We start from the raw sequence: 12,768 nt of genomic DNA on the forward strand, positions 1-12,768 counted from the left end.
CCTGGCGGGGGCGGGGAGCGGTGCGGGCAGGGGAAGGTGCGGGCCGGGCGGGGGCGGAGCCGGGGAGCGGTGCGGGCCGGGCGGGGGCGGGGAGCGGTGCGGGCAGGGAAGGGTGCGGGTCCGGGAAGGTGCGGGCCGGGCGGGGGCGGGGAAGGGTGCGGGTCCGGGAAGGTGCGGGCCGGGCGGGGGCGGGGAAGGGTGCGGGTCCGGGAAGGTGCGGGCCGGGGAAGGTGCGGGCCGGGCGGGGGCGGGGAGCGGTGCGGGCAGGGAAGGGTGCGGGTCCGGGAAGGTGCGGGCAGGGGAAGGTGCGGGCCGGGCGGGGGCGGGGCCGGGGAAGGTGCGGGCCGGGCGGGGGCGGGGCCGGGGCCGGGGAAGGCGGCGGCGCGGCCCCTCCTCCCGGGCGGGGCGGTGCCCGCCAGTCCGCGCGCGCTGCTGCCGCGTGGAGCCGCGCTGCCCGCCGCTGCTGCTGCCCCTGCCCCGCCGCTGCCCCTGCCCGCTGCCGCTGCCCGCTGCCGCTGCCCCTGCCCGCTGCCCCTGCCCGCTGCCCGCTGCCCCTGCCCGCTGCCGCCCGCTCCGCGCCCAGCCCGGCTCGCCCCGAGCCGTGCCGCTGCGGGCCGGCGGCGCGGGGATGGGCGCGGGGCTGTGAGTGCGGTGTGAGCCGTGGCCATGGGGAACATCTCCTCCAACATCTCCGCCTTCCAGTCCCTGCACATCGTCATGCTGGGCCTGGACTCGGCGGGGAAGACCACGGTGCTCTACCGGCTGAAGTTCAACGAGTTTGTCAACACCGTGCCCACCATCGGCTTCAACACGGAGAAGATCCGGCTGAGCAACGGGACGGCCAAGGGCATCAGCTGCCACTTTTGGGACGTGGGTGGTCAGGAGAAGCTGCGCCCGCTCTGGAAGTCCTACAGCCGCTGCACCGATGGCATCATCTACGTGGTGGACTCAGTGGACGTGGACCGGCTGGAGGAGGCCAAAACAGAGCTGCACAAGGTGACCAAGTTCGCCGAGAACCAGGGCACCCCGCTGCTGGTCATCGCCAACAAGCAGGACCTGCCCAAGTCCCTGCCGGTGGCCGAGATCGAGAAGCAGCTGGCCCTCCACGAGCTGACCCCTTCCACCACCTACCACATCCAGCCCGCCTGCGCCATCATCGGCGAGGGGCTCACGGAGGGCATGGACAAGCTCTACGAGATGATCTTGAAGCGGAGGAAGTCCCTCAAGCAGAAGAAGAAGCGGTAGAAGCCCCGCAGAGGCGGGGAGGGATGGGGGAGCAGACAAAGGAACCGAGGGGGAGAGAGAACCAAAGCGATTCTTTTCGGTTTAATTGTTAATGGGTTTTTTTTGTTTCCTCTTTTTTTTTTTTTTTTTCTCCTTCTTTCCAAATGAAAAGACAATAGTGGCGATAACAAAGCCGCTCCTGCCAGCCAAGCCCGGAGCCCGGCTGCGGGCAGAGCCGGGCCCCCCTCGCCCCCTCACCGCGCCGGGCTGGGGGCAGCGCCGGGGCCGAGACACCCCCCCCCCCTCCGTCCTTCGGGACCACCGAGCTTTTGTGTGCCGGGGGCGAACAGGGCAGGACCCTGTTGAAGTGCATTTGAGAGAAGCCCAGCGTGCTTCTGGATCTTTAACGTGTGCATTTGGGGGGGGGTGGGGGGGGTAGCAGGGATGCGGTGGGGAGGGGTGATGCCGAGGGGTGGTGAAGGCAGCGCCCGGGCTTGGCAAGGTCAGCAGCGAGGGGCTTCCAGCTGCGCCCCGATGCCTGCCTGCATCCCTCCCCCGCGTTTGTTGGTGGGAATGGGTGTTGAAAGTGGTGGGAAGGGGGGGCTTGGACCAGCACGAAAAGTCTGGGGAGGTATGTGGGTGATGGGTAAGAAGACACCCCACCACCCCCAGCTGGCATTTTAAGGCACGGATGGGTGCAGAGAAAGGGCAGGCAGCCTTCAGCTCAGGGCGGGTGTAGGGCTGCGGCTCCCGGGGTGCTTCACAGCTGCTGACTGGTGCTGGGCTTTAAGCTGTTTGCTTAAAAAAAAAAAAAAAGAAGAGGAAAAAAAAAAAAAAAAGAGAGAAAAAAGGCAAAGGTTTTGGGTGAATGCTGCTGGAAGCATCGGGGGGTTGTCCAGGAGTCCCCAAGGCTCAGCTGTGTCATCTTCTGAAGCAAAGCCCCGCTCAGGTCTGTATTGCGCCCGGGCAGAGGCACGCTCAGGGGGGCTGCTCTGCTCCAGCTGGGGTGATCCAAACTCGGGGTTAGTTAATCAAAACAAAGAAAAAGCGGTCCTGGTCACCGCACTGCTCCGTGGTCGGTGCAGAGGTCAGGGCAGCGCTTGCTGAACGCAGGTCTGAGGGGGTCGTGACAGGGCAGGATGGAGGCAGGGGTCATGGCAGGGCAGGATGGACACAGGGGTCATGGCAGGGCGGGATGGACACAGGGGTCATGGCAGGGCGGGATGCACGCACGGCTGCCGGCACTGCCCGCTGGGATGGCCAGAGCTGGCGAAATCTCTGCTGGTAAGGGACTCGGCGGTGCCGGGAAGATGGCAGGGTGTGAAGAGACATGGCGGGGGGAGGGTGGGGAAGATAGGGGGAGTATTAGTTTTTATAAAGATATAAACCTGATTCAAAGCAGAGAGCCCCTTGCTGCCCGCAGTAGCCATGTGGGCTGCCTCTGCCTGCTGAGCGCCCGGGGCAGGGTCAGGCCTCGCCGCATCCTTCTGCGAGTGAACGTTTTGGTACCTGTATGGGACTGGGGACCAAAAGCCATTTGCTGTTGGTGTTTTGGCTGGGGACACAGCTCTCTGGAGGAGAAAACCAGGGTCTTGGCTTTCCACAGTGCCCACACAGCAGAAGCAGGCAGCCCTCGGGGGCCAAATATCCCGAGTTTTGAGCCATGCAGTCTGGCAGGATTTTCTGGTGATTTTACACCAGCCTTCCTGTTCAAACCTCCCTTCCGAGAGCAGCCAAGGAGAAACCACCAAGCAGACAAAAGAAAAATGCCCTTCGGGCTTCAGGGAGTTGATTCTCCCCTTGCAGCGATGATGAGTGCAGCACCTTCCAAATAGCGGTTCTTTTTGTTAGGAAACCGATGTTGCAGCCAAGTAGTATGTCTCTTCTTGCGGGATTTGGGTTCCCAACGCAAGTCCTGACTTGAGCGCTGAGTGGGCTGGTCCCATCAGTTCAGGTGGCTCTGTTCCCACTTCCTTGGGTTTTCTTTGCTTTGTCTTCACCTCCAACACTTTGGTACTTGGTGTCAAGAGAGGAAAAAAAAAATTATTTATTTTTGATGCTACAGAAGCCACATGCATTAACCCTTTTTGGGGAGCAACCTGTTTTAGCGGCGAAATACAAAGCTACTCTTTTTTCCCTACCAGCTCAAAAGTGATCAGGTTTTAAAAACAACACGTGCAGGCTATTAGTTGTGGGTTTTGCCTCCTTGCTGTCAAGACATAGGTCTTGGTTTAGCAAATGCTGGCATGGAAAGCCTGGTGGCACGCTTTTAGGGAGCTTGGTTTTTCCTGGGAGTTTGTTACGTTCAGCTCAGCTGAGCATCCTCTTGGAGGAATGGCTGGTGTTCGACAGAGCACGTTAAGTGTGTGCTGAACTGGCAGCACACGCTTGAAGGTTCAGCTGAGCCAGGTGGGATGCCGTGGCAGTGCTGTTCCCACCAACTCTGCTTTCTGCAATAATTAAAAAGACTTTTCCAATTAGTAGCTAACGGCTTCCGTGGTATTTCTGTAATGTTTCACAACCGTATGCTGATTTTTCCTGTATGAAGATGTGCATCGCCTACCGTGGGCTAGAAGAAGAGGTGCCTCAGCAAAACAGCAGTTGAGGGAAACTACCTGGGTTGTTGCTTTGAAAACAAGCTGGGCTTTTTGCAAGGTTGTGTGTCTTTTCTAAATAAGTTTGAATGACTTTTTTTTTTTTTTTTTTTTTTTTTTAAGCAGCTGTCATGAGGTACCAGTCTCATTTTCCCGGGTACCTTTGCAGTGTTCCCATCAGTGTTGGATATCCTGCTGCCTGTGTCCTGCCCTTGCCATTGTCCATCAGTCTCTGTTTCTCCTGTCTTTTCTTTTTTTAAAAGATGCAGACATAATGCTGTGAACTGAAATAAATTATTTATACAATGAAAGGGCCTGATAAAAAAAAAAAGTGTTCTTCTGCTTATTTCTCAATATCAATGCTGCGTTTTACAGTTGGTTCTTGTTGCATGCAATGAAGGAGGTTGCTCCTGCCTCCTGAGAGAGAGGAAACGTGGGCACAGGGACGGAGAATTGACCTGCTCAGCATCACTCTGCACCCAGCAGCACGCTGGCACGCCTCTGTCGCATGGCAGCCCTCTGCAGCGTGTCGCTCCAGGACGTGGGGGACATGGATAATTTTGCAGTTAATGAAATCTGAGCTCTTTTGCAGGTCACTTAATTTCTCTGCACCTCTGCTGCTGTCCGGGAAAGGGGAAAATACTGTTTGTTGTGGGTATTTTCTTCCCTCGCCTCTATTTGAAATCTGTGTGGAGGAGGCGATCGCCCTGTGCACGGCATTTAGCAGGGGGAGCAAGAGAAAGTTTTGGTTTTGCTCGGTGTGGCTTTTTTGAAATGTGTGGCCTCAGGCAAGCCGATGCAGTGGCAGAGAGCCAGGTCTGCAGGGGTTAAAGCACCAGGCGGGCAGTTCGGAACAGGATGCTGCAGAGCTGGAGGCTGCTTCTGCTCCTGGGTGGCTGCTGACACAGGAAACACAGGGTGACACTTCAGAGAGGAGAGCTGGGTGGTAAATGACTTTTTCTTTCTTTTTGAAAATGATGACATGGCAACCAGAGAGGAAATGATGAGCCCAGTTCATGGGAGCGTGATTTGGCAGGGCTCGTGAGCACTTCCACCTCCGGGTTTGCACCTTGCTTCCCAGGTGCCCCCCTTGGTTTCCAGGATACCCAGCGCCCAGGTGAGAGGACACGCTCTGCTTTGCAGGACCAGGGCCGTGGGGCTCTAAAGGGCAGCAGGACCTCAAAATGAACCTAAAGGCTTATCCAATGATGCAGTTACTGTGCTCGTATCGAGGCTGTTGGTGCGTGCCGAGATCACTGGGAGCTGAGCTGGATGGTGATCAGTGGCATTCAAGGACTGAGTTGCTGAGTGCTCAGCTCCCTCGTGACTGCGTGGAGAGCCTCTGAAAGGTGCAGTTCCCCTTGAGCTCCTTCCTTGCACAGAGCATGCCATCTCTGCCACACGGGTGGCGTGTTGGGCAGCATCGTCTGGTCCAGAGCTCTTGAAGGTGCTCATGAGCATTGCTTCCTTTGTGCCTCTGGCTGCGTTTGCCAGGCATGCTGGACATCACATGTTTCTCCTGGCCTGCGTTTCACAGATCTGAAAGCCCAGGAGCACATGCTGCAGTGCCTGCACTCTCCTTAGCATGACGGGATTCGTCCTCACTGGTCCCACCTGACAGGAGCCAACTTACGGGGGTTTTCCTGCTGGCATGGAGTTGTGCACACTGGTGTGTCCCTGTATAGGCTTATCTGTGTCCCAGGGAGGCTGGACTCGGGTCTCTCGGGCACACAGGGTGACTTGCTGTGTCCCACATGGAGCTGGGGGGCTTTCCTCCTCCTGATTAATGGGGGGATCCATCCCTGTCCCTGTGAAGGAGGAAGAGAAACAGCCAGAAGGGTTTGGGCTGTAGGTTTTGAGAGACTGTGACTCTGTGTGTGACTGTGCAACTGGATCTCCCCCCCCGCCCCCAGCCCTGTGAGCAGGGGGGTCGCAGCTGCGTTGCCTCAGTTGATTTTACTGCCAAAGCCACTGGCTTGCGGGAAGGGGTGGGAGGCGTTGTGGCCTCTCGCAAGCAAAGCTCCTTGCGACTCGAGCTGCAAGGACGGACATCCTCCTTCAAGCCACACAGCCTCTCCTCCTGGCCGGAGAGTGCTTTTGTCAGCAGGGGTTTTGTGTGTTTCGGCCAGTTGTCATGAAAACATTGCACAAGGAGCTCGCTGACCTTGCGGTGCCCTGGAGCAGCATGCTGGCTGTGATTTATGCTGCTGGACTATCTCCCCAGCAGGCAGTTCAGCAAAACAGTGAGTGACGCTGGAGCCGTGTCTGGGGATCCTTGTGGCATGTGGAGCCCGGGCCATGAGGCAGTGCCCGAGGACGGTCCCTGCATGGGACCAGCCGGGAGAAAAAGCAGTCGGGCTGTCGGCTGTGTCAGATCTCTGTAAGCGTGGGCTAGGAGCAGGTGAGAAGAACCTGCAACCTTTCAAGTGGCAGAAAAAGCAAGAAGAGAATGGACCAGAGCTGAGGTCCAACCGGGAGCAGCAGGAGATGGGATTGGGAAAGAAATAAGCAGAGATGAGCTACCAGTGTGTCCTGCACTGCTGCTCTGCAGGTCCCTGACGTAGCCTTTCTGAAGGCCACCGAGGGAGGGCTGCTGAGCAAGCCGCGCTTGCTCTCATGGACAAGGGTGCTTCAGACGCCCCTCCAGTGGCTTGGCATGTCTCACGTGTTCTTACACATAGCTTCATGACGTGTCCTTCACCCCAAGAGCTCTGCGGCCCCTCTTCTGCAGGTTCTCCCTCTGCCTTGCCTCTTGGTGCCTCAGCTACACAGGTCCTTCTCCCTCTCCTTTCCCTGGTTTGCCTTGTTAAGCTAAATCCCTCTGCTTTATTTCAAATGGGATTTGCCTCCTAAGCAAGTATCTTTAAAAGGATCATCTTGGTTAATAGAATTTGCAAGGCACTGAATCCTTGAAGCATGGTGTAATGCAAAGAGCACTATTTCTTTGCATAGCACGGGGTACTCCTGGTCAAAGTTTTGGTGAGGATAACCATAAACTATAAACCATTAGAAGAAGAAAAAAAAAAAAAAATCTCTTGCTGATTCAGACTTGGACCCTGTTTGCTTTGTTTTCATTCAGTCAGTTCCATTCCAGAGCTTCTTCAACGTGAATTACCCCCAATCACATGTACTTTTTGTCTGAGCAGTAAAAGGCCGCTGCTGTGAGTCAGGTCTGCAGGGCACCAGGTACTTTAGACACATAACATGCAAAAAAAGCCAGTAGCTTGCCTAGTAGAGTGAAATTGAGACATTTCAGTGCAAGCATGTTCGTATTGAGGGTAGTTCATGATGACTAGGGAATATGGAGAGCCCAACCTGGGAATATTTGCTCTAATAAACCATTCTGTTTATTTCAGCTTAGCTTGTGTTTGCTTCCCTCAGATATTTGAGTGAGATTTAAGGGAGGAAAGCTTTCAAAAAAGAGCACCTTTCCAGCAACTACATTAAAATACTGGTGGAAGGTGAGTGATGAAGCCTATAAATCCCCCAGGTGTTTGCACTGAGCTGTAGCCAGCCAACAGGTGACTAGAAATAATCCCATGTGCCTAACGACCCTCTTATCCTCCCTCCCTGACAGCCTTGACTAATGGCATCTTATGGCTCACAAAAATGCTGCAGCCTGAGGTGAGTTTGTGAGAAGAGCTGCTAAGCCCATGGCTGTGGGGTGCTGGGGAAGAGGGATGACAGCCTGCTTGGCAGACACGGGAATGGGAGGCAGAGATCCATCTCACCCAGCTCTTCATCAACCCACGGATTATAGTAGTATTATTATTGTTATTTATTATTATTTTTTTATTACTTTGGCCTCATGATACCCCAATTTTGCAGCTGGAGCGGACTACTGTCAGCTTACAAAGCTTGTTGTGATCCCTTGGTGCTGGAGCATTCCCAAAAGTTGGTGTCTGCGGAGATGAGCAAACACAAAGCTCCTGATCCCACCTGACATTGCTTTCAAGTCTGTATTTGGCTTCTGGAAAGAGAACAGAACACAAAGATGGGTCTCAATGCAGTTTTTCAGTCTCTGCCACTGGCTCCTTGCCTAACCCTGGTCACACCACTTTATATGCCCCCAGGCTTCTTTTCCATGAGTGTAAAAGAAGGTTGCCAGCATTTTTCTTACTCCACAGGCTAAAAAAAAAAATAAATTATTGGTGGTGTTGTGATACTTGGGTCCTCATACTAAAGAGGCTAAACCTGCAGGATTGTTCCTCACATGGTGGGGAAAGGGGCTGAATGGTGCTTGGGGTGGGGGGAGGTTGCTGCAGGTCTGGGCAGTCCTGCTTGCACTGTGGACAGAAGAGCAACTTCAGGGCTGAGTGCCCCGGTTCAGCATCCAGCAGCTCCATGCCACGCCGACTTTGTTTTATGAGCTCTGGCTCTCTGAAAACCTCCAGCCGTATGCTCCAAGTTATGCCTGCAAGAGGGAAGTTGATAACCCCTTTTAAAGCCCCGACCCCATACCTGTGGGCTCCTCTGCAGTTGCAGGGACGGTACTGAAGTCCTGCAGGCAGAGGCGATGGCGCAGAGGCTCCTGTCACCAGCGCAGCACCGTGCCAGCAGTGGACAGGCCGTGTCTCCAGGGCTGGAGGCAGCTCAGGACTCCGCAGATCCACCCACGCAGAGGTGAAAGACCAGGGTGGCAATGGGAAATGGCAACACAGGGCAATTGTTGTGCTGGTTAATGTTTAAATAGCTCTCGGAAAACCCCCTCCCTTGCCACTCTGCTCTCTAACAAGGGGGCCCTTTCAACTCTTTGGCAACTTCCCCATCCTTTGGCATCTGCTGCCTGTTTAAAATGTCCAAAGGCCGGAGGGGGAAAGGCAATGCTGCAGCTTTCCAATGTTTTCTTGCCCACCACATCCTCCCAGGATGGACCAGGCTCCTCCCCAGCCAGCTTTAGAAACCACCTGGTTACTTAGAAGGAGGGATCTCTTAGAGCTGATTGGTGCCAAGATGATGATGGGTTGTGGGGGAAAAAACCCCCCAAAAAATAGCAACCCACCACCCATACACAGTTCTTGGACCACGTGCTCGGTTGTTCCCCATCCAACCTAGCTAGTGATAGCCACATCTCCAGGAGAAATGGCCTTTAGGATTCCCCTTGCAACTGCACAGGTCTGGCCAAGTGGTAGCACCTGGTGGTCCCAGAGAGGTGGGGAGACCCTGCTGTCATCGCCCCACAAACCTCAGCCCAGCCCTGGGACCTGCTGCATTTCTTGTAGGACTTCCAGGAGCCCCGGTGCATCTCAGACCAGACTGGGAATGGGGCAAGGATGGTTTAAAATCCCCTGCCAGTTTTGCCTGCAGCTCCTGGCACCACAGCCAGCCGCCTTCCCACTCAGCCCAGCCTCTCCTAAAGTGCTGCCCATCTTCATCTTTTCATCACCAGGGTGTGATGCAGAGAGTCTCAAGGTGATTTGTCCCTCATCAGCTGCAAAACCTCATGCAGGACAAATAACCCATCTGGGCCCCCCTCCTCCTTCCCCTGCCAACCCCCTGTAAAATTCGATTAGAGCAAAGCAGGGTGGGGGGTTAAAACTATTTATTAAACCTCAGCATCAGCATTTCTTTTCAGCCTGGCTGCTCCGTGTCCCTGGTAACTGCTGGGGTGTAATGGGTGAAAAGCGAAGCGTGATTGCAGGCGGGGATGTCCTGGTGTGACAATGTGTTGGAAGGGAGCAGTGGAGCATGAGGATGCCATAAACCCATCAGGAGGTCACCCAAGGGGCTGGTTCAGAAAAACGAGCCCAGCTGGAGCTTTATCCCTGTGGCCTGAGGGTTTATAACCTCTGAGGGTGCTCTGAGCTGAGTAGAGCCTGTACATTTAAAGGTCATTTAAAGGTAAAAATTAGCTTAGCTCCAGGTGAGGGACAGCCTGGGAGAAGAGGGCTTGGGGACCGTGGGCAACGTCCTCGTCCTCCACCTCCTCCCCACACCAGCCTTGCTGCGGGGCTGGAGCCCAGGTGCCTCTTGAGGCAGCAACTGCGCAGATGGATGCAGGCTGCTGCTCCCCACCCCTCTCCATGGGTTGCCAACACCAAGGCTTGAAGTTTATCGTGCAGTTGCCCATGGGAGACTTGGGTGCCCAGTGCTCCTTTATTTTTAGCTAGATAACAGAGAGAGTGACGCAGAAAGATGGGAGGGAGAAGGAGGGGGCTGTGTCTGCTGAGACCACAGCAACGTTCAAGTTCCTTATCTGTAATTACTTGCAAATAAGTTCTGGGTATGTTTGGTTTTATATCTATATATATTTATTTATATATATTTATAGCCAATGCATGTTCTGGTTTTTTTATCTGTATCTATATCTGTATCTATCTGTAACGTGTTGCACATGGGGAGAGTATACTGCAAATATTTTATTAGCTCTTGTATTACCAGGACCTCATTTTCCCCAGAGTTTCAGCCCTGGCAGGCAACCACGTACCAGTGTCCCCGCAGGGCTGGCGTGGCAGCCCGAGCAGATGTTAGGAGAGAGAAGCGCTGGGCTGACTTCAAACACAAGCTGGAGTTAGAGCCTTGTCTTCACCAGCAGCTGAAGGACCTGTATGGCAGCTTATGAAAGCTGCTTGCCCCCGTGGTGGTCCGGCACATGCCTGATGGCACTGGGCGCTGGGGTGGGGTGGGAGCCCCATTCCAGCACTGAGCTGCCTGGTTCTCTGCCAGCTTGTGGGACCGAGGTCTGGCATGGGGCTCACCGACCCCAACCCCTTCAAGAAGCCTCCTTGCCTACTGGCTGAGCCATGGCTCTGCCTGCCCTTCTTGAAGAGGATATTTCTTCTGGTGATTTGAAACCTTTTATTTTCCAGCCCACAACTTTTCCCAGCCGCTTTGTGCCCATTGGCCCCTGTGCCAGTTATCCCTTAGCTGGAGCAGCTATCCTCGCTGCTGGGCGCAGATGTGTTTATAGAGGCAATCACAGCAATCTGAGCCACCATCCCATGGGACAGGGAAAACCCTCTCCATGTCCGCACTAAACTGGGTCCTATTTCTGTTCTGAAACCAGGGAGCGTGGTAGGGATATCAATGAGATAAGAAAGCCAGAGTATCCTCCAGGCTAGGGCTGAGAGTACATCAGAAAGCTGGAGGTGGCAGGGATGCTTTTGATGGGCTGGGCAGGGTGAGGTTTCTTTTGGAGGCTATTTGCCTGGGCAGATCAGGACAGACCCAAATTTCCACTAAGCCCTGAAGTGGGAGTGTTGTAGTAATGCTGCCCGCAGAGGCAGCACAAGGATGACCATCCAGACCCCACCATTGCCCGGTCCCAGGCAGGCTCAGCCCTGTAAGCTCATGTCTTGGTGATTAATAAACCAGGATGAGAGAGGCCCTGTGCAAAACACTGGCATCTATAACGAAGCTGCCTGGAAACCATCCAGTGCTCCTCCTTTGCCATCCAAAACCGAGAATTCATCAAAAATGAGCCATTTCATGGAAATGCTGATGGCAAAATGCCACTACGGGGGTGAAAAAGAAGCAAGCCGCAGTGACCTTGAGCATTTGGATGATGCTGAAACAACATTTCTGGAATGGATCATGTTTTGCTTTGAAATGGCTCTTTACTGGAAACTTTTTAAGGCGTGTTCTGTTATTAAATGTATATAGCGAAGCCTACCTTGAAGTCCAAGCAGGGCACAAGGGAAGCCTGTGCTGCACAGCATCACTTCTCTCCCAGCACAGCACCTTGGCCTCCTCCCAGCAGGGTGATGCTCCCCGAAAACATCCCACCCCAACACACACGGGTCCTCTGGCTTCTCTGGGAGGCCCTTCCATCTTCTTCGTGCTGTGGCTTTTTTTCTGGCTGGGTATCCAGGAGCCTCTGGTATCAGTAGCCTAGAAATCTCAAGAGACTCTTGGGAGCAGAAGAGATCCTATCCCTTTCCCCCCTGCTCCTAACCTCCTGCCCTGTTGGAGCTTTTTTTAAATGATGAAATATGCAGAAAATTGTTGTGTTTCTAATGATCTGAAGTCCTTCAGTCAAGACAAGACTCAGCTTGCAAAGAATGTGAATAATTTATGTGTAGAGAATAATGACAGAGGGAGTATGAGGAAAAAGGAGTTTGTCTTTCATTCCCCTCAGTGCTGCTCCTGAGGCTTTGCCCTACCCAGAATTCCTGATTATCCCAGGTGGGCTCAGTGACGTGGGGATCTTCCACGTGGGGACTCCGCAAGCAGAGCCCTCCTTTTCGCTTTAATGCAATCCACTGTGGATGCAATTGCTGTATGAGCAGGGGGGAGACTTTTCTCCCCAAATTCACCCAAAACCTGTATTCTTCTGCATCCTCACATATCTGGGACCAGCTTTTCTCTGTGGGCTGGTCCCCAGAACAGCACAGAAATCCAGCTTCCAGCTCCAGCCTTGCAAATGCAGTGACTCACTCCCAAGAAACCTTGTTGTGCTGGCATAAGCCAGAAGCCCTGGCACTTTTCTTTTTTCTTTTTTCTTTCTTTTTTTTTGAGAAGCCCTAGCAAGGGCAAATATATAACTTGTGAAAAAGTATCATGGTGAAAGAACAGCTTCAATAAACAGATTTAATATATGAAACGTCAGGAGATTTTTGACTGCAGGAAAATGCCTGGGAGCCTTACGCTGTGTGGCGTGACTTTGAGAGGCAGATTCAGTTCTCACTTCTGTATAACGTCCTGCAATGCTTAAATGAGGCAAAGGCATAAAAATAATTGAAGGTCTACAGCTCAGCTACTCTTTACAGCAGGGGGAAATGTTGAAAAGGAAGGGGAAGGTGTTTGGAAGTGGGAAACAGAGACTCCAGTGCATCTCAGCTCTTGATGTGAGCTCCCAGGATATTGCTAAGGGCAGTTCATGAAAAGCTTAGTCCTGCTGGCAAAACACAGCTGAAGGCAAGGGGGACCAGCAGCAGTTAGAGCTGAAAAGGTAAATCTGCTTAAAAAGATGCCCTTTTTGGTGAGAGGAATGTTGGCAGCTTCAAGTCCG

General features: G+C 53.9%; 1 protein-coding gene across 1 annotated transcript; it reads left to right on the forward strand.

The window, feature by feature from the left end:
* Nucleotides 1–485: 485 nt before the first annotated feature.
* On the forward strand, nt 486–3,961 carry ARL4C (ADP ribosylation factor like GTPase 4C). Its single transcript, XM_055719115.1, has one exon. It carries the CDS (start codon nt 667–669, stop codon nt 1,243–1,245), a length of 579 nt encoding a protein of 192 aa, XP_055575090.1. The 5' UTR covers nt 486–666; the 3' UTR covers nt 1,246–3,961.
* Nucleotides 3,962–12,768: the final 8,807 nt, after the last annotated feature.

Source organism: Falco cherrug, chromosome 8 (assembly GCF_023634085.1).
Source record: "Falco cherrug isolate bFalChe1 chromosome 8, bFalChe1.pri, whole genome shotgun sequence".
NCBI classification, from domain to species: domain Eukaryota; kingdom Metazoa; phylum Chordata; class Aves; order Falconiformes; family Falconidae; genus Falco; species Falco cherrug.

Coding starts and splice junctions, on each gene's coding strand:
- ARL4C (XM_055719115.1), top strand. CDS start 667: ATGGGGAACATCTCCTCCAACATCTCCGCCTTCCAGTCCCTGCACATC.